This window comes from Bison bison, unplaced genomic scaffold, assembly GCF_000754665.1.
Source record: "Bison bison bison isolate TAMUID 2011002044 unplaced genomic scaffold, Bison_UMD1.0 scf7180017864490, whole genome shotgun sequence".
NCBI lineage: Eukaryota > Metazoa > Chordata > Mammalia > Artiodactyla > Bovidae > Bison > Bison bison.
Genome location: NW_011495049.1, coordinates 6,631,691 through 6,655,612, shown reverse-complemented (window position 1 = coordinate 6,655,612; position 23,922 = coordinate 6,631,691). Strand labels below are relative to the sequence as shown.

Below are 23,922 nucleotides of genomic sequence, written 5' to 3'. Positions count from 1 at the left end.
CAGTGAAGAGATACAATTGTCACTGACATTCCCAACATTCATGTCCACTTCTAAGTGGCCCTGCTATCCCTTCTGGGGGTTTCTGTAAGAGATATAAGAATGCCAAAGAGAATAAACCTAGATCTATTTCTGGAGTCAAAAAACAATAATAATATATGCAGATTGATTATGGATGTAAGAATATGCTCAGAAGTTCAAATGCTTCTTAAGTCATATATTTTCATTTCTTCCGGTGACATTACTATTACACTGTTCTTATTAGAATTTAGAGAAGTGCAAATCTCTTTAAGTATTTTCATATTTATTTTCCTCATAAGCATGTCAGAATCCAGGAGAAAATCTCCAAAGCAGCTGTTCTACTAAAGATGGGAAAACTGTCTAACCAATATATATATTCTTGTTATTATACTGACACATTACTCTCCTTAAGGATGATAACACCATTCTGGAAATGTAACAAAGGAAAGTACTTTGGACTTCGCTCCATAAGAGTATTATGTGACAAACCCAGAAGAATTTTAAACTACAGTGGGGAACACAGGAAAAAAATAAGAATTACTCTAAAAACATATTTTTGCTAAAATGGCATTTTTATTACTTTATTCAAGCACCATGGAGACAAACCTTATAAAAAGACAGATATGAATTTAGGTTAAAAGAAGAGCTTTCCAGTGTTGTTTTGCCTCTTTTAAACCTCCCACTATGGTATACAAACTAAAACAGGAAAAATAAAATTGCCTAAGGGTATTTTAAATTGCATTCATTCAAATCACCTCTCAGGTTTCATTTTTAAAGCTCTTTCCACTGTGAAATAACACATATAGGAAAAGATGCATAAAAGATAAATGTAAATTTTGACAAATTATTATAAAATGAACTCCAGTGTAACACAACACAAACCAAGAAAAGAACCTTGCCAGCACCTTAGGAGACACCTGTATATCAGAGCCCCATCACAGCCTCGCCTCTCCCCGGAGTTCTCACAGCCTAGACTTTTCAGTTGCCATCTTCATGCTTTATTTACCACCTGTATATCCATCCTAAACAATACAGCTTAATTTTTGCCTGTTAATAAATTTTATATAAGTGGAATCATATGGGATGTAATATTTTTGGTATTGCTTCTTTTGCTGAATATTTTTTGTGAAATGTATTCAAGTTGAAACATGTAGCCACAGTTTATTCATTCTCTTTGGAAAATAGTTTAGCAGTATCCACTAGAATTGAAAATATGAACACCCTATGACCTAGAAATTCTATTTCTAGAAGTTCCTTCCTAATATAGTCTTTAGGCACATTTGCACCAGGATGTATGTGTGTGCTCACATTTATATATATGTACATATATATATATATGAATGTTCACAACACCAATTTTTGCAATAGACAAAACCATGAAATAATCCAAATATTCAATAATAGACGAACTCTGATGTGCACACAATAGAATACAGAATTCATTATAAATTGATTAGAGCCCTTTTGATATACAAAAATATTCCCCAACTCTGCCTAACTTGTTCATATTCTTCATGGTGTTTTTTGATGGAAAGAATTTCCAAGTTTTAATGTGTTCAAATTACTTAAACATATCCTTTATGGCTAATGATTTTTGTGTCTTGCTTAAGAATTCTTTCCTATCCTTAACAGTCCTGGAAGCACTGACACTCTAGGAGCAATGATTATACTAAAATCCCAGATTTTGCTTTCTAAATACCACCTGCTACTATAATCAAGAAGGGATCCTTGAAGAAGTGACTGATTTGGGAATTGGGACAAGTACATGATTAGCTTGCCAAGAATGCAAGACCTGAGATCTAGCATGAGGAAATATTGAACTGATTGAGACTGAGGATATTTTTCATAATAAAGGGGCTATAGTCTTTAAGACTGTTACGTGTATGAGAGGAAAGGAAAAATTGAGGAAGAATTTTGAAAGAGACTGATGCAAACTAAATGCAATGCATGTTCTTAGAGAGTTTCATAGACCACAAGGAAATAAGGATTGTTGGAATGACTGATAAATTTGAATGGGATCTGGAGACTATAGGGGCAGTTTTGCCTTAATGCTGATTTCCTGGTTGGGAGGCTACATAGTAGAAATACAGAAGTGCATTCTTGTGTGGGTAAGTCTACACTAGAGGACTTCAGGATATGAGACATCATAACAGAAAAAAGAAACAGAAAAAAAGAAAAGGAGATGGGGGAGAGAGAAGGATAGAGGAAGAAAGAATGGATAAACAATTTGGGAACATGGGTAAAGGAGATGTTGCAACTTTTCTGCAGGTTTAAAATTATTTTTATGACAGTAAGTCACCCTTAAAACAGTCAATGAAAAATAAAATAAAAATTATATTTATATTTCTTGGTAGCTCAGATGGTGAAGAATGTGCCTGCAATGCCGGAAACCCAGGTTCAAGCCCTGGGTTGGGACAATGCCCTGGAGAAGGGAATGGCAACCCTCTCCAGTATTCTTGCCTGGAGAATTTCATGGACAGAGGAGCCGGGTGGGCTACTATCCATGGGGTCACAAAGAGTCAGACATGACTGAGCCTCTAACACTCAGCATCAGGTTGGTTTCAATGTTGAGTTTATTCAAACTCATGTACAGGCTATTTGAATGTTATTTTTAACATCCTAGGAAATGTAAAAAGAAAGAAAGGTCCTTAGTTTTTTTCTAATGAAATGTCCATGATATTGATACCCAAAACTGACAAAGAAAAAACTACAGACCAATCTCACTTTAAAATGCTGAAATTCTAACTAAAATATTAGCAATAAAATTCAGCAGACTTTAAAAGAATGATAAATCTCAATCAAGAGAGTTTATTCTGTAAATGTGTGGATGATTCAATATATAAAATGCTAATATAATTTATTTTATTAATATATAATGTGAGAAAATAGGGTTATTTTCATAAAAACTGAAAAAAGCATTTAGTAAAAACTCTACCCACAGGAATACGGATATTTCTCTCATATTTGGGTATATGCTTCCCTTATTCTCTAAAATACAGTGAATTATCAAACTGGGTCTTTTTCTGGATGATTTGTGATAAGTACTTGTTTGTTAGAATTGTTTACAACGATGCAACATATGTGTTGAGGACAGTTTTACCAGAATCTTTTCATTTCTATGTATTCAAATGTATCAAACTTTTCTTTTATTGCTTCTGGGTTTTGTGCCTTACCAAGAAGGGTCTTCTCCATTCTGAAACTATATATACAAAAAAAAAAAAATCATCAATTGTGTTTTCTTTACGCATTTATTGTTTGGTGTTCAAGTCTTTAATTCATCTGGAATTTATTTTGGAGGAAGATTAAGGAAGGTCATTTACTTTGTTTTTCCTACAATGTTGCCTGTCCCAATACAAGTTATTGAACTTTTACACCAATGATCTGAAATACCAGCCTTTTCCTATCCTAAGTTCCATGATAGAGCGAGTTTATTTCTGGGCTTTCCCTGCTGTCCTATTGACTAGCCTATTAAAAAACATAGTATCAAAACTGTTTTACTATCTGTAGCTTTATAATATTTAATACATGGTCCAACATATTTTTTTGACATGATAAAAAAACAAAATTTGGGGAATTCCTTGGCAGTCCAGGACTTGGTACTTTCACTGCCAAGGGTACAGATTCAATCTCTGGTTAGGGAGCTAAGATCTCACAAGCTGCACAGCCAAAAAAAATTAATTTTTAAAATAACAAAATTTTTATATGGAAAAGACTTAGAATTATGACAGAATTCAAAGGGAAATTATTGTATCCACTTATAACTTTCTGTGAATGTATAGCATATTGAAAAAAATGACAAACATTTACTGGGTACCTATTACATGCAAAAGGTTTCGTGCGGAACAGAGGTGGAAGACCTGATATTAAGATTCATCAAGGAGCTTCATTCCAGTGAGGAGGTCGGATCAGCGTCCACCTTCTGTCTCTTTCTCTCACACACTGTCTGTATGACCAGTTTCCATCTTTCACACACACTCTCATCTTTCACACACACTCACATGTACACACTACACTGTCAGATTTACACATACCTGTTTGATTGCTTCAACAGCCAGAGTAACTGAGAACAAGACTGCCTGACTAATGCTGCTCTGACAGGAAATGTTACAGGCTGATTTAGTTCGTTACATATATATTCCATCTCTTTCACCATTGTCCAACTGTAACCTGAAGTGAAAAGAAAGAAATGTAACTTTTCTCACCAGAATCCTAAAAAGTCAATTAAGTAAAAATTAAATTATATATGAATATGTAACTTCATAGGTAATTCACTAAAATTTCCATTTGGATTCAGAGAAAGTCCATGGACTGTAACCTATAAGGCTCCTCCGACCATGGGATTTTCCATGCAAGAATACTGGAGTGGGTTGCCATTTCCTTCTCCAGGGGATCTTCCCGACCCAGGGATCAAACCCAGGTCTCCTGCATTGCAGGCAGACACTTTACCATCTGAGCCACCAGGGAAGGATAAAAATTAAATTATATATGAATATGTAAATTCATAGGTAGTTCACTAAAATTTCCATTCGGATTCAGAGAAAGTAGTATAACACTTAATGCAGGAAAATATTTTGAGTGGGATGCAGATAAAAAAATTACATCTAAAGTCATGTCACAAGTGAACGAGAGCAAATCAAGCAAAAAAATTGAAACCTTAGAAAAGAATTGATTAATCTATCAAGTACAAAAAAGGAAATGTTGGCACTATATATATATATATAATTTAAAATTCTAAGGCTCTGCATCATTAATATACTCTATAAACTTAGATTTTCCACTTGTGTTAAGCTTTCTTTTCCAGGAAAAAGATGGTTGCTAGGTACTTACGAGCTATTTAAGTAATAATTAACTTCAATTTTTTTTTAAATGTGGGGACTAGTCCAAATTACTTACACATTTTTTTCTAAAATAGAAATAGTATTTGAATTGGCTTTTATATGTGTGTTTTGTGTTTTAAATCAAGTTTAGACATTGTGGAAAATATATCTGCCTATTTATAAACAGCTTCAGAAAAAAAATGTATATTTTAAAAATAACCCCTAAACTCTATCAAAAGTAGGTTGAAAAAGTATTGGTCTGTAAAGGAACAATTTACTAAAAGCCTATAGTAGCTAAATTCCTCATGAAAGAAGGGAAAGGTCTGCTTTCCTTTAAAATCTGGAAAATTGTACCTTTTTAATTAGAAAAAGGGGCTGCTAACATACGCTATTACTTACATTACTACAAACATAAACTCTCTTTCCTAAAATTTGTAGCATAAGAAGTAAGGGAAGATAAAGCACACGGTGGTAATGACTGTCTGCCAGCAGGGGAAAAGTAGCCTGGAAACATTCAACACCAACATGACTTAAAGACCCAGACATGGTTTAATTCAGTTCAAGCCTGAGATTAAAGTCAGAGTTAGACTAAACTGTGACTAAAAAGAGATCAGAAGCAGGATGGAAGCTATTAAATCATTTCTAGTTTACCTTCTTCAAACACTTTGAATTATAGGCTATATCCTTTACTGACACTAATACAATGATTAGAAAATTAAAATAGAACAAATTTAAAGTATACCGTTTTTCTCTCGATTATATCAATTGCTGGTCCAGGGGTTATAACCTAAATGTCACTACGCAACCAGATAGCAGTTACTCTAATCTCATGTTAGATTTTAAAACTTTACATCTAAAGACAGTAATAGCAAATAAGTAAATTTTAAAATGCTATAAACATAAAATAAAGGCTAACATTTCCATAAACTCTAAATATTTTCTTGGTTAATTATTTTTACCATGTGTTCAGGTGTCCCAGAGCATCTGATTTTACTGGATCCCTGACTTAGATCCCTAATTAGTGATCTTACTGGACAATCACTCAATAGGGATGTATGAAGAAAAAGATGAATCCAAATAGTGTAATAAATTTCATCCAGGAAAAATAAGCCGAATATCAGGTCCATCGAAAAGAGTACATGAAGAGAAAGAAGAAATTTCCCAGAGAGGAAAGTCTCGTGGCCTCCCACACGCTCTGTCTAGCCTGAGGGCATGAGGGCACCAAGCTTCTTTCCTAGCAGTCTACATTTCGAGGACCTTCTAAGATCAAGGGAACAGAATCCGTGCTCTTCAGCCACACACCCCCTACTTCTGGCCTTGCTGTTGCTACTGCTGCTAAGTCACTTCAGTCGTGTCCAACTCTGTGCGACCCCATAGATGGCAGCCCACATCACTTAAAAAGATTTTATTACCACTTCTTTATCTTTCATCCAACAGAGAGAGTTTGCTTCAAAGGAAAAGGAAAAAAAGAGTATAGAATGCTCTACAAGTACAAAGAGACCAACTCAGAATTTGCAGAATGTAAAGAGGCAGCTTTGGTTATTCTAGACCTTGCAAATAAATATTTTCTGTGGGAGCCTGGTGACCAAAATGTCGCCAGTGAACGAGATCTATCTGAAATAGCAGAAGGAAGAGTCATATACACATCTTTAGGGCCAGATCTTTCTCTCCATTAGGCTCTTGGGTTTATAGAACGTGGTTTTGGTTTTGTATTAAAGGTATTATTTTTATATCTGAATGTATAAAAGGAACACATATTTTAAATTATCACCTTCATTGACTTTCTCAGGATGCCATCCTGTTGTCCAACCCAAGGAAAACGTCACATCTGGAGAGAAGGATGTCACAGTGTCTATAAAAGGTTTTGCATCCACTACTCTGCTGTTTCCATTTGGACCAGGAAGAACATCAGCATTAATCCACACTGGACGCTTCAGATGCCTCTTGACATTTTCCAAGAGCATCATGGATGGTTCTACAGCTGCCAAACTAAAAACAATTTGTTGTCAATGAGATACATTCCTAAAGTAAAAGTAAAGTTCTTTTAGACTAGTGGCTTTATTCATAATAAGAGTATAATATCATAATGCTTGAATTAAATAAAATCAAAGATTTAGATATCACCAGAGGGGAAAGTTAACATGTGTCATATCTTAAAATACTGATTTATACTTATTATTCAAGAAAGTACTTAAAAGGTTCTATAAATGTATGAATAATGCCATTACCTGTAGATAGAGGTTTCAAAACCCTGTATTATGATCACTCTGTATAAAAACAATTTAAGAAAAGACACAAACATTCACTCATCAAAGAGTGTATAAACAGGATTTAAAATTAAACATACTCACAACCTGCAAATTCCAGTTTATGAAAATACACAAAGTGCACTCAGACACCATGTCTTTAGCACTGGCTAACGACCTTGGGAAAAAGAGCCTCTTTCCCTTTATGTATTCTTGTGAGAGTCTGGATGCACAAACACATTTCTAAAAACGACTGCAAAATGTAAAATTAAAACATTTCCTTAAAGCTTTTATAAACTTCATTTTTCTCCTCTACTGTAAACATCTTTTCTGAAAACTTGAGACAACTATATTTTAGTTACTTTTAAACTAAAAAGCAACTTCACTCCTTTTACTTCCTGACGTCTTCTTGGACGAATACATTTTGAAATAATAAGGCTTTGAGCAGCCAATATAGTTTTCACTTTTAAAAAATACAAACACAAACTTTATTGGAAAACTACACTACCTGCAATCTTGAATACCTTCTGAATCTTTGAGGCCTATGCATATTTCTCAGAAAATTAGCTTTTAAGGAACACAATTGTCACGTGAGTGTATGTTCCTCGGTTCTTTGTCTGGTCACAACCAAGATTTGGAGCGACGGACATTAAAGCCCTCGGTGCGTCACAGCCCTCCGGTCTTGGACAAATCATGTTATAGCTCTTAGGCAAATCAATGTTACAGCTCTATTTTATTTACAAGATAGCAGGAGAACCCATCCTCAAAGAGTGAGAGCATGCCAACCCAAAGACTTGAAGAGAAGAGAGTGGAGGAGCGCGCAGGGGAGAGAGAGGGAGAGAGAGAAAGAGTGCACACACGCGGGAGAGAAAGAGAGAGAGAAAGCGCTTTGGCTCCTCCTTTTATATGTTTTTTTCCTCCACCTGGGCCTGCCCTATGCAAATTGGGCTTAGCCAGGAGTGCTGTTTGTTCTACCTGAAGTCTTCACTCTGGTCCTCGGACCTTCCTTTGACCTTCCTTTGTTCTGTTTTCGCGGGCTTTTCCCTTCCTTGTCTTTTAGCCACCGCCATTTTGGACTCCTTTTCCCTATTCTACCTACCTAACACAATGATTGGGGGGACTAAGAATCTGGGAGGTGGATATTGGGAGGGAGAACATGCACCATCCCTTGTCAGTCTTCAACTTTTCCTCTTAATGGACTGAAGTCCTTCTGCCTGTGCTTCCACCTCTCTTCCCTCACTCCTTTTGGGCTTCCTACTTTATGAGCAGAAACTGATAATGTCATCATTGTTGTTCGTTGTGTTCAGTCGCCAGTCACGTCTGACTCTTTGAAACCCCATGGACTGCAGCACAGCAGGCTTCCCTATCCCTCACCATCTCCCAGAGTTTGCCCAAGTTCATGTCGATTGCATCAGTGATGTCATCCAACCATCTCATCCTCTGTTGCCCTCTTTTCCTGCCTTTTCAGTCTTTCCCAGCGTCAGGGTCTTTTCCAATGAGCCAGCTGTTCACATCAGATGACCAGAGTATTGGAGCTTCAGCATCAGTTCTTCCAAAGAGTATTCAGGGTTGATTTCCTTTAAAATTGACTGGCTTGATCTCCTTGCTTTCCAAGGGATTCTTAAAAGTCTTCTCCAGCACCACAGTTCGAAAGCATCAATTCTTCGGCGTTCTGCCTTCTTTATAGTTCAGCTCTCAGATCTGTACATGACTACCAGAAAGATCATAGCCTTGACTATATGGACCTTTGTCAGCAAAGTGATGTCTTTGCTTTTTTTTTTTGGTCTTTGCTTTTTAACACACTGTTTAGGTTTGTCATAGCTTTCCTGCCAAGAAGCAATCATCTTCTAATTTCATGGCTGTAGTTATCATTAGCAGTGATTTTAGAGCCCGAGAAGAAAAAATCTGTCACTGCTTCCACCTTTTCCCTTCCATTTGCCATGAAGTGAAAGGACCGGATGCCAGGATCTTTGTTTTTTTAATATTTAGTTTTAAGTTGGCTTTTTCACTGTCCTCCTTCACCCTCATCAGGAGACTCTTTTAAGAATTCCTCTTCGCTCTCTGCCATTAGAGTGGTATCATCAGCATATCTGAGGTTGTTGATATTTCTCCCAGCAATCTTGATTCCAGCTTGTAACTCATCCAGCCTGGCATTTTGCATAATGTGCTCTGTGTATAAGTTAAACAAACAGGGAGACAATAAACAGCCTTTTCGTACTCTTTTCTCAATCCCGAACCACTCAGTTGTTCCATACAGGGTTCTAACTTTTGCTTCTTGACCCAAATACGGGTTCCCCAGGAGACAAGTAAGATGGTCTGGTATTCCCATCTCTCTAAGAGTTTTTCACAGTTTGTTATGATACACACAGTCAAAGACTTTAGCATAGTCAATGAAACAGAGATGGATATTTTTCTGGAATCCCCTTGCTTTCTCTGTGATCCAGCGAATGTTTGCAATTTGATCTCTGGTTCCTCTGTCTTTTCTAAACCCAGTTTGGACATCGGAAGCTCTCAGTTCACGTAACGCTGAAGCCTAGCTTGGAGGACTTTGAGCATAACCTTACTAGCATGGGAGATAAGTGCAACTGTCTGGTGGTTTGAACATTCTTTAGTACTACCCTTCTTTGGATTGGGATGAGGACTGACCTTTTCCAGCCACTGCTGGGTTTTCCAAATTTGCTGACATACTGAGTGCAGCACTTTCATAGCATCATCTTTTAGGATTTTAAATAGCTCTGCAAGGATTCCATCATCTCCACTGACTTTATTGGTAGCAGCACTTTCTAAGGCCCACTTGATTTTATACTCCACAGTGTTGGGCTCTGAGTGAGAGATTACACCATCGTCATTAGCTGGGTCATTAAACTCTTTTTTTGTACAGTTCTATGTATTCTTTCCATCTCTTCTTGATCTCTTCTGCTTCTATAGGGTCATATTTATTAATGAGCAAGGATACTGTTCACTAAAACCAGAGGAAATCAGCCTCTCTTGAACTCTGCTCCCATGTAATAAGCTGCTTTTTTTCTCATTCTTATACCCCTGAAATGCAGGCCCTAGATTATAGTGGGTTAAAAAACTCTAATGCAGGACCTAACAGATTCTAATATAGATGCTGTCATTTCTCTGTCTCAAATGCTTTCTGCCTTGAATGGTATCAATGCTGTGTTAAAAACCACAATTCTGAGATCTGGCCAACTGTACTACCTACAAAATTCCCTCATTTTTAGTACCTTGTACCTATTACAAGGTACTTAAGTAACTTGTACTATTACTCCGAAGCTTGCTTACCTATTACCTGTACCTATTACAAGGTACTTAAGCAACTTATACCTATTACTCCAAAGCTTGCTTGTCTGAAAGTCCCACAGCAGCAGCTAAGTGCCGGTGGGGTTCTGCTCTTCAGAAGTGGAGCAGAAGGAAACCTTAAACTAATCCACACATGTCTTACAGCTGACCTCCTCTCCTTTTCTAGAAATGATTCTGCTTTCTTAAGAAATCTGGTGTCTGTGCAGTTGGGTTAATCACTAACTTCCCGTTTATATTCAACAGGAAGCTTCTTAGCCTTTCTCAATTTAGTAAACTGACATTAGACTGTTTAATGATGGCTCGCCATCTAATAATATATAGTCTCAGCACATTCTCCCCCAAACTGATATTGCAACAGCATATATTAGGTGTCTACCATGTGCAAAGCACTGCACAGTCAAACATAAAGAGCTAAGACACAGAACATAATGAAGTAAGATTTTAATATACTTTTAAATATTTTTATTTAATATTTAACTATTTAATATTTTAATTATTAACTATTAATGAAATAGTATAACTATTAATATTTAACTATTTAATATTTTAATATTCTTTTACAAGTAAATGTTTTAATTATCACTAATGCAAAAGACTATAGTACCGCCACTTTCCCTTTCCAATACGAAAAACAAAACCTATATTAAGAAAAAAATTTCTGGAACTTTACAAAATAATTACAAAATTCTTCTGGAAGAGTAAATGTGGTTGCTGCCAAGTCGCTTCAGTCGTGTCCGACTCTGTGTGACCCCATGGACTGCAGCCTACCAGGCTTCTCTGTCCATGGGATTCTCCAGGCAAGAACACTGGAGTGGGTTGCCATTTCCTTCTCCAATGCATGAAAGTGGAAAGTGAAAGTGAAGTCGCTCAGTCGTGTCCGACCCTCAGCGACTCCATGGACTGCAGCTCACCAGGCTCCTCCATCCATGGGATTTTCCAGGCAACAGTACTGGAGTGGGGTGCCATTGCCTTCTCCGTAAATGTGGAGGAAACGCCATATTTGGGTAGGAAAAAAAAAAAGACTGAGGATAAACTTTTGCCCAACAGCAAAATACAATGTTTACTACAAAGAATAATATACTATATTCCTAGCCTGGAAGACTCAATGTGTAAATATTTTAAAATAACAATTCTCTCCCAATTAATCTATATATTCCTTTGTTCCTATATCTGGAGGATGAGAATAGAAAGAACCTACGTCTCAGGATTGTTATAAAGATTAAACGAATTAACACTGAATGCTCTTAGACCATGGAGGAGGAAATGGCAACCACTCCAGTGTTCTCACCTGGAAAAATCCCATGGACAGAGGAGCCTGGCAGACGACAGTCCCTAGGGTCACAATGAATCAGACAGAACTGAGCGACTGAGCACGCTCTTACTCTTAGAACTGTGTCTGACACACAGCATGTGTTTACATAATTGTTAGTTAAATTCATTCCCCTTCAAGTATGTATGATCAGAAAACATGCAAAATCTTTTTCTAATGGCACAGCCTTTTACTGGTGACTGTTAGCATTTAGGAATGAATGAGCTGATCTGACTGGTGAGGAGTCAAAGTATATATTACATACAGAACAAGTCTATGGGCAATGGTAAACATTAAAAAAAAGGAAACTGAGCATGTGAGAAGACAAGGAGATCTAAAGTTTTGTTCGCCAAGCATTAAGGATTAAATACTTTATTTCATGGTCCCTGGTGGCTCAGTCGGCAAAGAATACACTTGTAATGTAGGAGACCACCTGCAATGCAGGAGATGCTGGTTCAATCCCTGCGAAGAGTCAGACACAACTGAGTGACTAAACCAGCATCACAGAGAACACTGGACTGGCTCTAGGAAACCTGGAATCTGGTCCTAGCTCAGCTCTCAAGTTTAGCTGTTGTTACGTAACCTTTTCAGGACTAAGTTCCTTTGTCAATAAAATGGAGTTGGACTATTCACCATTCTAAAAGCTTTAAGATTTTACAATAGCTTTCACTCACAGTATAAAGAGGTTTACTAGTATATTTAGCCCCACAACAAATGAAAAGGCAAGGAGATCTAAAGTTTTGCTCACCGAGTATTAATGATTAAATACTTATTAGGTTTTTTAAAACCCTATGAATAAGATTTCCAATCCTTATTCATTTCTTGAGATGATTCAATTTTAAAATACTGTTCAAAGATAAATTTTAAAATACTGTTCACATCCTAGATTCTCATAGCAGTTGCCTTCATGGGTCTCATGAAGAGCTTTTACGGTGTCACAATAAATCCCTGGCTTTACCTATAATTTTTACACTGCCAAAATACCACAAAAGTAAAACTTTCCATGATGGTCACAGAGAAGGAAATGATACTTAATCTTGCTCTCTTCATTATCAGTGTTTCTAAAACATTATTTTTAAGAAACTCTTCAGTAATTAAAGAATTCTAAATAATTTCCCAAATATAATAACACAAATCAAGTAGGAAATGCATTAACTAACCCAACTACTGCCAACTCTCTCTCAGACTACTTCTTAATGAAAGTAGCATCTTAAATGTATTGTTCTATGGACTTGTGGACTTGTATTGCTCTATGACTTCCCTGGTGGCTCAGACAGTAAAGCGTCTGCCTATAAAGCAGGAGACCTGGGATCAATCCCTGGGTCAGGACGCTCCTCTGGAGAAGGAAATGGCAACCCACTCCAGTACTCTTGGCTGGAAAATCCCATGGACGGAGGAGCCTGGTGGGCTACAGTTCATGGGGTTGCGAAGAGTCAGACACAACTGAGTGACTTCACTTTCTTTCTAATGGATTTGTGGACATAGTCGGGGAAGGAGAGGGTGAGACAAATTGAGAGAGTAACACTGAAATATATACACTGCTATGTGCAAAACAGATAGTAATGGGAAGCTGCTGTGTAACACAGGGAGCTCAGCTCGGTGGCCTGTGATGACCTAGAAGAGTGGGACAGTGGGGGACAGGAAAGTTCAAGAGAACTTATATATATATACACATACACATACAGCTTATTCATTTCATTGTACAGTGGAAACTAACACAACATTGGAAAGGAATTATCCTCCAATTAAAATTTTTAAAAGTTATTGGGAGTTATTCACATAGAAAAAAAAATTTACCATTCTATTATTACAATGGTCAGTTATGATAAATTCCTTTATAAAAATTAACTTAAATTTAGCCTCAAAACGTTCCCAAGAAACAATATTAGCAGACAACTCTGTGGATCTTTGGTCCATTCCTGAAAAATAAAATTTGCAATTCTATTTTCAATTTAGATAAAGTATAAAGTTACTTAGGTACAGATATATGAAGTTACTGATTTTTTTCCCTTATTGTTATTCTATAACAACCAGGAGACTGAACATGTTTGTACAAATACCTCTTAAAATCCAGCTTTATGCCTTTATTGGTTTTAATAACTTCAGCCAGCCATTCCTGTAAAGTATTATCACTGTTTATTTCTGGAGGATGGGCCATGATTGGCTGGCCATGTTCTGATCCATCACTTGGAAGAATGACATCGGCCTCTATCATATGAGCAGTACCTGTCCACATAAAAGAATCTATGTTAGTGTTAATAGAGACTACAGCAGATGGCATGTCCAGTATCCTTTGGAGGAAGATAAAAAGGAGGAAAGAAAATAATATTTACTGAGAAATAACTAAGTGCCAGGTACTATGTCAGGCCTTGCACGTTGCCCTTGTTTGTTAGTCATGAGCAAACAGGTGGTTAGGAGTTAAATATCTTTGCCTAGGTCACACTCAAACTGTTGTCCTAATGAATTTCTTCCCAGTACACAGCAAAGTGAGGTGTGTACTCACCTTCATAAGTGAGTTCATAAGTATTTGTTGAAGCTTCTGAGAACACAAATAGTACTTTTATCTTCTCATTCCTGAAATTAGAAACTATAGGTGTTTATTGTTTATGTTTGAAACTCTATGCTATAGATTCAATTCTTTGACCCAAAGCTTAGCTACTATGTAGAAGCGCACATCCCCGGAATGGGTAAGAAGCTTCACTAGTCACTGAGTGTGACTGAGCAGGCTTTAGTGGACTACCTTCAAAGATGTCTGACAACAATCCTGCTATCTTCTCATCTCTTTTTCCTCCCCTTGCGTCTGGGTTGGTTTTGTGACTTGCTTTGACCAACAAAAGAAAGTTGAAGCAAAACTGTCAGTTCTAGGCTTAGCTCTTAAAAGGTCTGGCAGCTTCTGCTTCTGTCCTCTGGAAAGCCAGTTACCACATAAAGAAGTTCAGGTAAGAATTCTGAAGACTCAGAAACCACATAGAGAGAGAGAAGTCACACAGAAAAAAACTAAGGCTTCATGCCTGACAGACAGCATTAGGTCTCTGACACGGGAGTGAGGCCATTGCAAAATTTCCAGGCCTAGCTGAGCAACTAGCCAAGTGCAGCAACATGTCCTCATCCTATTCCACATGGAAGAGAAGAACCACTATCTGACCCACAAAATCAGCAAAGATAATAAATCCCTGTTATTTGAAGCCACTAAGTTTGGGAGGTAATTTATTACACAGTATTAGAAAACAAGCAGAAATAGTTATCTGGAAGCAGGGCACTGGCTTCCAGTGTGACACGGGCTTTGGAATCCAGTAGATTCTAGAAAGGCACTGTTAACAGAGGTTGGAAGAGCAGTGAGAAAATTATTTTTACATCATGGTGAAACTTCTGGCAACACTGGCACGTGTAGCAACTGGTGGAAGATAGATAGGATACCTAATGGGTTTTTGGATTTAGCTAAGGAGGTTTCCAGGCAGAATGTTGAAAGCGTTAATTGGCTTCTTTTAGTTCCTATGATAAAAGATGGGAAGAAAGAGCTGAGTTAAATAATTAGCTGTTTAGATTTTAAGCAACATAAAGAGGAAATATTTCCAGATCAGAACTCGTGTGAGTTAGAAAATAAAACCACTCTCTCCATCTGGCGAAAGATTCTCAAAGGAAGAGAAAGCCTCAGTCCAAAAGTCAAGTCCAGGATGCTGCTAGTAAACTATAGCCTCAGGATCAAGGCCAAATCAAGGATACAACTACAGGACACTTTATTAAGACCTGAGAAATATGGAGCCTTGGGTACCAATACAGCTAGATAAAAGAATTTATAGAATCTTAAAGGTGTTATCCCATAGCACCCTAACTAGCAAACCAAAGCAGACAGAGACCTGCCTCAAAGAGATTTGGCAGTAAGGCTTTTGACTAAAGGGATGGTTTATAACTTGATATATAAAAATCCCAGTACATTTTTAATAGAGCTGTTATAGACTTGGACCTGAAAAAAAGAGAGAGAGTTAAAATGAAAAGAGGTCTGTTGTTGCTGTTGCTCAGTTGCTAAGCCATGTCCGACTCTTTGCAACCCCATCAACTGCAGCATGCCAACCTCCTCTGTCCTCCACTATCTCCTGCAGTTTGCTCAAATTCATGTTCATTGAGTCAGTGATGCTATCTAACCATCTCATCCTCTGCCACTCCCTTCTTTGGCCTTCAACCTTTCCCAGCATAAGAGTCTTTTCTAATGAGTCAGCTCTTCATATCAGGTGGCCAAAGTATTGGAGCTTCAGCTTCAGCATCAGTCCTTCCAATGAATATTCAGGACTGATTTCCTTTAAGATTGACTGGTTTGATCTCCTTGCAGTCCAAGGGACTCTCAAGAGTCTTCTCCAACACCACAATTTGAAAGAATCAATTCTTTAGCACTCAGTCTTCTTTATGGTGCAACTCTCACATCCATACATGACTACTGGAAAAACCATAGCTTTGACTAGATGGACTTTTGTCAGCAAAGTGATGTCTCTGCTTTTTAATACACTGTCTAGGCTTGGCACAGCTTTCCTTTCAAGAAGTAAGCATCTTTTAATTTCATCACTGCGATCACCATCTGCAGTGATTTTGGAGCCCAAGAAAATAAAATCTGTCACTGCTTCCACTTTTTCCTCTTCTATTTACCATGAAGTGATGGGACTGGTTGCCATGATTTTAGTTTTTTGAATGTTGAGTTTTAAACCAGCTTTTTCACTCTCCTCTTTTACCCTCATCAAGAGGTTTTCTCATTCCTCTTTGTTTTCTGCAATTAGAGTCGTATGAGCTGCATATCTGAGGTTGTTGTTATTTCTGCTGGCAATCTTGATTCCAACTTGTGATCTATCCAGGCTGGCATTTCACATGATGTACTCTGCATAGAAGTTAAATAAGCAGGGTGACAATATACAGTCTTGACATACTCCTTTCCCAACGTGGAACCAGTCTGTTGTTCCATGACAGGTTCTAACTGTTGCTTCTTGACCCGCATACAGGTTTCTCAGGAGGCAGGTAAGGTGGTCTGGTATTCCCATCTCTTTAAGAATTTTCCAAAGTTTGTTGTGATCTACACCATCAAAGGCTTTAACGTAGTCAATGAAGCAGAAGTAGATGTTTTTTCTGGAAATCCTTTGCTTTCTCTATGATCCAAGGAATGTTGGCAATCTGATCTCTGGTTCCTCTGCCTTTTCTAAACCCAGCTGGTACACCTGGAAGTTCTCAGTTTATATACTGCTTAAGCCCAGCTTGAAGGATTTTTAAAAGAAGTCTATGAACTCTCCAATTTCTACAGGCAGGAAATAGGCTGAAAAAGCTACTCAGCTGCACATACAGGTGATTTTCCAATAAGTGCATGAAGAGATGCTCAACATCATTAATCTTCAGGGAAATGCAAATCTAAACTACAATGAGATACCAACTCACAAATGCTAGGATGACTATAATGAAAAAGACAGACAATAACTAATGCTGACAAGGACATGGGGAAATTGGAAACATCATTCACTTTGCTGGTGAGAATATAAGAACCCACTCAGCTGCTTCAGAAAAGCTTGGCAGTTTCTCAAAAAAAGTTAAACAGAGCTATATCTAAGATGAAATAGGTCAAGCTTCTGTCTAGTTTTATAAGTCACACAAACATGATTTCTCAGTAAAGTGGTATTTAGTATAACATATGTAGGCATTCTATCTTGTCTATCAGTGCAGTTGTAAAGGAACACATAGGCTTTCAAATTCCTTAAAAGTAATAGTCAGTTTCTCCATTTATTAACTCCATTCATTTCCCATGAGTAGAAAAAAAAATCACTAAATGGCAGTGGCAAGAGTCTCAGGCTCCATATAAATTATGTTCCTGATGGTTTCTTTTAAGAATAAGAATGGAAGCCATGTAGTAAGGGCAACAGATCATGGTGGCTTGGACTAGGGTGAAGATAACAGAGATAGAGAGATGTGGACTAATTCAAAATGTATTTTGGAATAGAATTATAATGTCCAATAGAGTAGATACAACAACAACAACAAAAAAGACAAAGAATAGATGACTCCCAGATTTCTGGCTTAAGAATATATGCAGATTATGGTGCCACTTACTGAGAGAGGAAGGATCATAGGAAATACAGGTTAGCAGACACAATTAAGAATGTGATGGACATTCAGTTCAGTTCAGTCACTCAGTTGGGTCTGACTCTTTGCGACCCCATGGACTGCTGCACACCAGGTCTCCCTGTCCATCACCAACTCCCTGAGCTTATTCAAACTCATGTCCATCAGGTCAGTGATACCATCCAACCATCGATCCTCTGTCGTTCCCTTCTCCTCCTGCCTTCAATCTTTCCCAGTATCAGCATCTTTTCTAGTGAGTTATCTGCATCAGGTGGCCAAAGTACTGGAGCTTCAGCTTCAGCATCAGTCCTTCCAATGAATATTCAGGACATATTTCCTTTAGGATTGACTGGTTTGATCTCCTTGCAGTCCACGGGACTCTCAAGAGTCTTCTCCAACACCACAGTTCAAAAGCATCAATTCTATGGTGCTCAGTTCTCTTTACAGTCCAACTCTCATACCCATACATGACTACTGGAAAAACCAAAGCTTTGACTAGACAGACCTTTGTTGGCAAAGTAATGTCTCTGCTTTTTAATATGCTGTCTAGGTTGGTCATAACTTTTCTTTCAAGGAGCAACCGTCTTTTAATTTCATGGCTGCAATCACCATCTGCTCTGATTTTGGAGCCCTAAAACATAAAGTCTCTCACTGTTTCCCTTGTTTCCCCATCTATTTGCCATGAAGTGATTGGACCTGATGCCATGATCTTAGTTTTCTGAATGTTGAGTTTTAAGCCAACTTCTTCACCCTTCTCTTTCACTTTCATCAAGAGGCTCTTTAGTTTTTCTTCACTTTCTGTCATGAGGGTGGCGTCATCTGTATATCTGAGGTTGTTGATATTTCTCCCGGCAATCTTGATTCCATTTTGTGCTTCATCCAGCCTGGCATTTCTTGTGATGTACTCTGCATATAAGTTAAGTAAGCAGGGTGACAATATACAGCCTTGACATACTCCTTTCCTGATTTGGAACCAGTCTGTTGTTCCATGTCCAGTTCTAACTGTTGCTTCTTGACCTGCAAACAGATTTCTCAGGAGGCAGGTCAGGTGGTCTGGTATTCCCATCTCTTTCAGAATTTTCCACAGTTTGTTGTGATCCACACAGTCAAAGGCTTTGGCATAATCAATAAAGCAGATGTTTTTTTGGAACTCTCTTGATTTTTTGATGATCCAACAAATGTTGGCTATCTGATCTCTAGTTCCTCTGCCTTTTCTAAATCCAGCTTGAACATCTGGAAGTTCACGGTTCACGTCCTGTTGAAGCTTGGCTTGGAGAATTTTGAGCATTACTTTACTAGCATGTGAGATGAGTGCAATTGTACAGTAGTTTGAGCATTCTTTAGGATTGTCTTTCTTTGGGATTGGAATGAAAACTGACCTTTTCCAGTCATGTGGCCACTGCCGAGTTTTCCAAATTTGCTGGCATATGGAGTAGCACTTTCACAGCATCATCCTTTAGGATTTGAAATAGCTCAACTGGAATTCCATCACCTCCACTAGCTTTGTTCTTAGTGATGCTTCCTAAGGCCCATTTGACTTCGCATTCCAGGATGTCTGGCTCTAGGTCAGTGACCACACCATCGTGATTATCTAAGTCATGAAGCTCTTTTTTGTACAGTTCTTCTGTGTACTCTTGCCACCTCTTCTTATATATCTTCTGCTTCTGTTAGGTCCATACCATATCTGTCCTTTATTGTGCCCATCTTTGCATGAAATGTTCCTTTGGTATCTCTAATTTTCTAGTCCCTAGTGTTTCCCATTCTATTGTTTTCCTCTATTTCTTTGCATTGATCACTGAGGAAGGCTTTCTTATCTCTCCTTGCTATTCTTTGGAACTCTGCATTCAGATGCTTATATCTTTCCTTTTCTCCTTTGCCTTTCGCTGCTCTTCTTTTCACAGCTATTTGTAAGGCCTCCTCAGACAACCATTTGGCCTTTTTGCACTTCTTTTTCTTGGGAATGGTCTTGATCCCTGCCTCCTGTACGATGTCATGAACCTCCGTCCATAGTTCTTCAGGCTATCTATCAGATCTAATCCCTTGAATCTATTTGTCACTTCTACTGTATAATCGTAAGGGATTTGATTTAGGTCATACCTGAATGGTCTCATGGTTTTCCCTACTTTCTTCAATTTAAGTCTGAATTTGGCAATAAGGAGTTCATGATCTGAGCCACAGTGGGCTCCTGGTCTTGTTTCTGCTGACTTTATAGAGCTTTTCCATCTTTGGCTGCAAAGAATATCATCAATCTGATTTCGGTGTTGACCATCTGGTGATGTCCATGTGTAAAGTCGTCTCTTGTGTTGTTGGAAGAGGGTGTTTGCTATGACCAGTGCATTCTCTTGGCAAAACTCTTTTAGTCTTTGCCCTGCTTCATTCTGTACTCCAAGGCCAAATTTGCCTGTTACTCCAGTTATCTCTTGAATTCACACTTTTGCATTCCAGTCCCCTTTAATGAAAAGGACATCTTATTTGGGTTTTAGTTCTAAAAGGTAGTGTAGGTCTTCATAGAACTGTTCAACTTCAGCTTTTTCAGCATTACTGGTTGGGGCACAGACTTGGATTACTGTGATATTGAATGGTTTACCTTGGAAACAAACAGAGATCACCCTGTCATTTTTGAAACTGCATCCAACCACTGCATTTCAGACTCTTTTGTCAACTGTGAGGGCTACTCCATTTTTTCTAAGGAATTCTTGCCCACAGTAGTAGATATAATGGTCATTTGAGTTAAATTCACACATTCCGGTCCATTTTAGTTCACTGATTCCTAAAATGTTGATGTTCACTCTTGCAATCTCCTGTCTGACCACTTCTGCCTTGATTCATGGACCTAACATTCCACGTTCCTATGCAATATTGTTCCTTACATCAGACTTTGCTTCCATAACCAGTCACATCCACAACTGGGTGTTGTTTTTAAATGCTTTGACTCCATCTCTTCATTCATTCTGGAACTATTTCTCCACTGTTCTCCAGTAGCATATTGGGCACGTACCAACATGGGGAGTTCATCTTTCACTGTCCTATCTTTTTGCCTTTTCATACTGTTCATGGGGTTCTCAAGGCAAGAACTGAAGTGGTTTGCCATTCCCTTCACCAGTGGACCACGTTTTGTCAGAACTCTCCACCATGACCCATCTGTCTTGGGTGGCCGACAGGGCATGGCTCACAGTTTTATTGAGTTTAGACAAGGCTGTTGTCCATGTGATCAGTTTGATTAGTTTTCTGTGATTGTGGTATCCATTCTGTCTGCCCTCTGATGGATGAGAATAAGAGACTTATGGAAGTTTCCTGATGGAGACTGACTGAGCGGGAAACTGGGTCTTGTTCTGATGAGTGGGGCCACACTCAGTAAATCTTTAATCCAATTTTCTGTTGATGCACAGTTCAGTTCAGTTCAGTCGCTCAGTCGTGTCTGACTCTTTGCAACCCCATGAATCGCAGCACACCAGGCCTCCCTGTCCATCACCAACTCCCAGAGTTCACCCAGACTCATGTCCATCCAGTCAGTGATGCCATCCAGCCATCTCATCCTCTGTCGTCCCCGTCTCCTCCTGCCCCCAATCCCTCCCAGCATCAGAGTCTTTTCCAATGAGTCAACTCTTCGCATGAGGTGGCCAAAGTATTGGAGTTTCAGCTTTAGCATCATTCCTTCCAAAGAAATCCCAGGGCTGATCTCCTTCACAATGGACTGATTGGATCTTCTTGAAGTCCAAGGGACTCTCAAGAGTCTTCTCCAACACCACAGTTCAAAAGCATCAATTCTTCAGCGCTCAGCCTTCTTCACAGTCCAACTCTCACATGCATACATGACCACAGGAAAAACCATAGCTTTGACTAGACGGACCTTTGTTGGCAAAGTAATGTCTCTGCTTTTGAATATGCTATCTAGGTTGGTCATAACTTTCCTTCCAAGGAGTAAGCGTGAAGAAAAGAGCAAATAAAAAGTTGTATAGACTAGTGCTCAGAAGAGAGGGAAGCCTGGCCTGGAGACATGTATGTGAGATGCCCAGCCTCTCTCGCTATTCTCCCACCAACTGCTGTTGGGTAGAAGGCTTTTGAAGGTCAGGGTATGCCTCTGCTTTGGGAGACTGCCTGGTCACCATGTTTCCCATCTCAGGGAGAGTCACAGGAAGAAGTCTGCACATCAAGATTAACACTCCAACCACAGGAGCCCCAACTTTTGACAAGAGCCAGACAATAGAAAACAGCTTTGGGTTTTTTGTGATTTTCTACACAAGAAAATCCCAAACTGATGCTACTTACACTAAAACAAAACTCAAAGAAATATGTTTATAGAAATGAAGTTAAAATTATCTATCTTGCTTATACTGTTTACATCCCTAATGCAACAATTTACTATATTTTTATTAATACATTTAGTTGATGACTATAGTCACACTTTTCCTAAATGTTACAAAGGTTTTTTAAAAATACTACATTTTTTATTCTCAAAGAGATTTAATAATTTCTATTTTTAACCAGCATTTCTTTTAATATACATTTTAAAAATCTACATGCAGAAATGTTATAACAAAAAATAACATCATATGTAATAACTTTTGTAAACAATTTTGCCTATTCCGAGATCAGCTGTGCTGACGATGCAACTCTTACGTCCACAAATGGCACTCCTACATTGTTCCTCCTGTACTTTGCTTTAAATCACAGACATTGTTGAAAATCCAATATCACATATTAATGAAAACAGAAACAGCTTCATTAATAACAGTTGTACTAAATTTAAATATTCTGGAAGAAATGAGATAAAGCAGTGTAATACATGTCTCCAAGAACCTGTTTTTTTTCCTTTGTGTTTGAAAGAAATTGCTAGATTAGCCAGGACTGAAAAAAGGGACTTGATAAAAAGTACACCCCAAATTATAAAACTTGGGGTTCTGGTTGACTAGGAGAAAGTAAAGAGGATATTATCTGAAAACTAAGTAACCTATGAAAAATTCCCAGATCAACAGCAGACTGCAGCAATTGGAAATGACTTCCATTGATTATTTTTAAAACAAGGCTAGAAGTAGTCATATTTAATTAAATTATTTCTAGGTCTGAGACTTCTACATTTACTATTACAAACCATAAAATTTAAAGATTGCTTCCAAATTTTTACCTGTTACATAGAAATCCAATTTATTTTCTGCTTTGATTTTTATATTGTCAAAAGGTTGAGATTGTCTATATCAACCTATGAATAACAATCATTTAGCTGTAGAATCTTTTTGATTTTCTAAATATAAAACTATATTGTCTGCAAATAATAGATACATTTCTTCCTATTCTTTTATTTTTAAAAATTGATATATAATTCACAAGCTATAAAATTACTCTTTTAAAGCATACCATTTAGTGGTTTTCAGAATATTCAGAAGGTTGTGTAATGATCATGCGTGCGTGTGTGCTCAGTCACTTCGGTCATGTCCGACTCTTTGCAACGTTATGGACTGTAGTATGCCAGGCTCCTCTGTCCATGGGATTCTCCAGGCAAGAACACTGGAGTGGGTTGCCATGCCCTCCTCCAAGGATCTTCCAGATTCAGGGATTGAGTCCGTTTCTCTAACATCTCCTGCACTGGCAGTGCCGTTCTTTACCACTAGTTCAGTTCAGTCGCTCAGTCGTGTCCGATTCTTTGTGACCCCATGAATCGCAGCACGCCAGGCCTCCCTGTCCATCACCAACTCCCAGAGTTCACCCAGACTCACGTCCATCGAGTCAGTGATGCCATCCAGCCATCTCATCCTCTGTCTTCCCCTTCTCCTCCTGCCCCCAACCCCTCCCAGCATCAGAGTCTTTTCCAATGAGTCAACTCTTCGCATGAGGTGGCCAAAGTACTGGAGTTTCAGCTTTAGCATCAGTCTTTGCAATGAACATCCAGGACTGATCTCCTTCAGGATGGACTGGTTGGACCTCCTTGCAGTCCAAGGGACTCTCAAGAGTCTTCTCCAACACCACAGTTCAAAAGCATCAATTCTTTGGCGCTCAGCTTTCTTCACAGTCCAACTCTCACATCTATACATGACCACTGGAAAAGCCATAGCCTTGACTAGACAGACCTTTGTTGGCAAAGTAATATCTCTGCTTTTGAATATGCTATCTAGGTTGGTCATAACTTTCCTTCCAAGGA

At 38.3% G+C, this 23,922-nt stretch overlaps 1 protein-coding gene across 1 annotated transcript in view; it reads right to left on the bottom strand.

Annotated features, from left to right (window-relative positions):
- The window catches only part of FAM151B (family with sequence similarity 151, member B), a 34,629-nt gene that overhangs the window by 2,437 nt on the left and 8,270 nt on the right, over positions 1–23,922 (bottom strand). The window contains exons 3-5 of the mRNA XM_010863361.1: positions 13,757–13,922; positions 6,607–6,824; positions 4,050–4,185 (exon numbers count right to left, since the gene is read on the bottom strand). Of these exons, the coding sequence (XP_010861663.1) occupies positions 4,050–4,185; positions 6,607–6,824; positions 13,757–13,922 (520 nt within the window). The remainder of the gene's footprint in view (positions 1–4,049; positions 4,186–6,606; positions 6,825–13,756; positions 13,923–23,922) is intronic.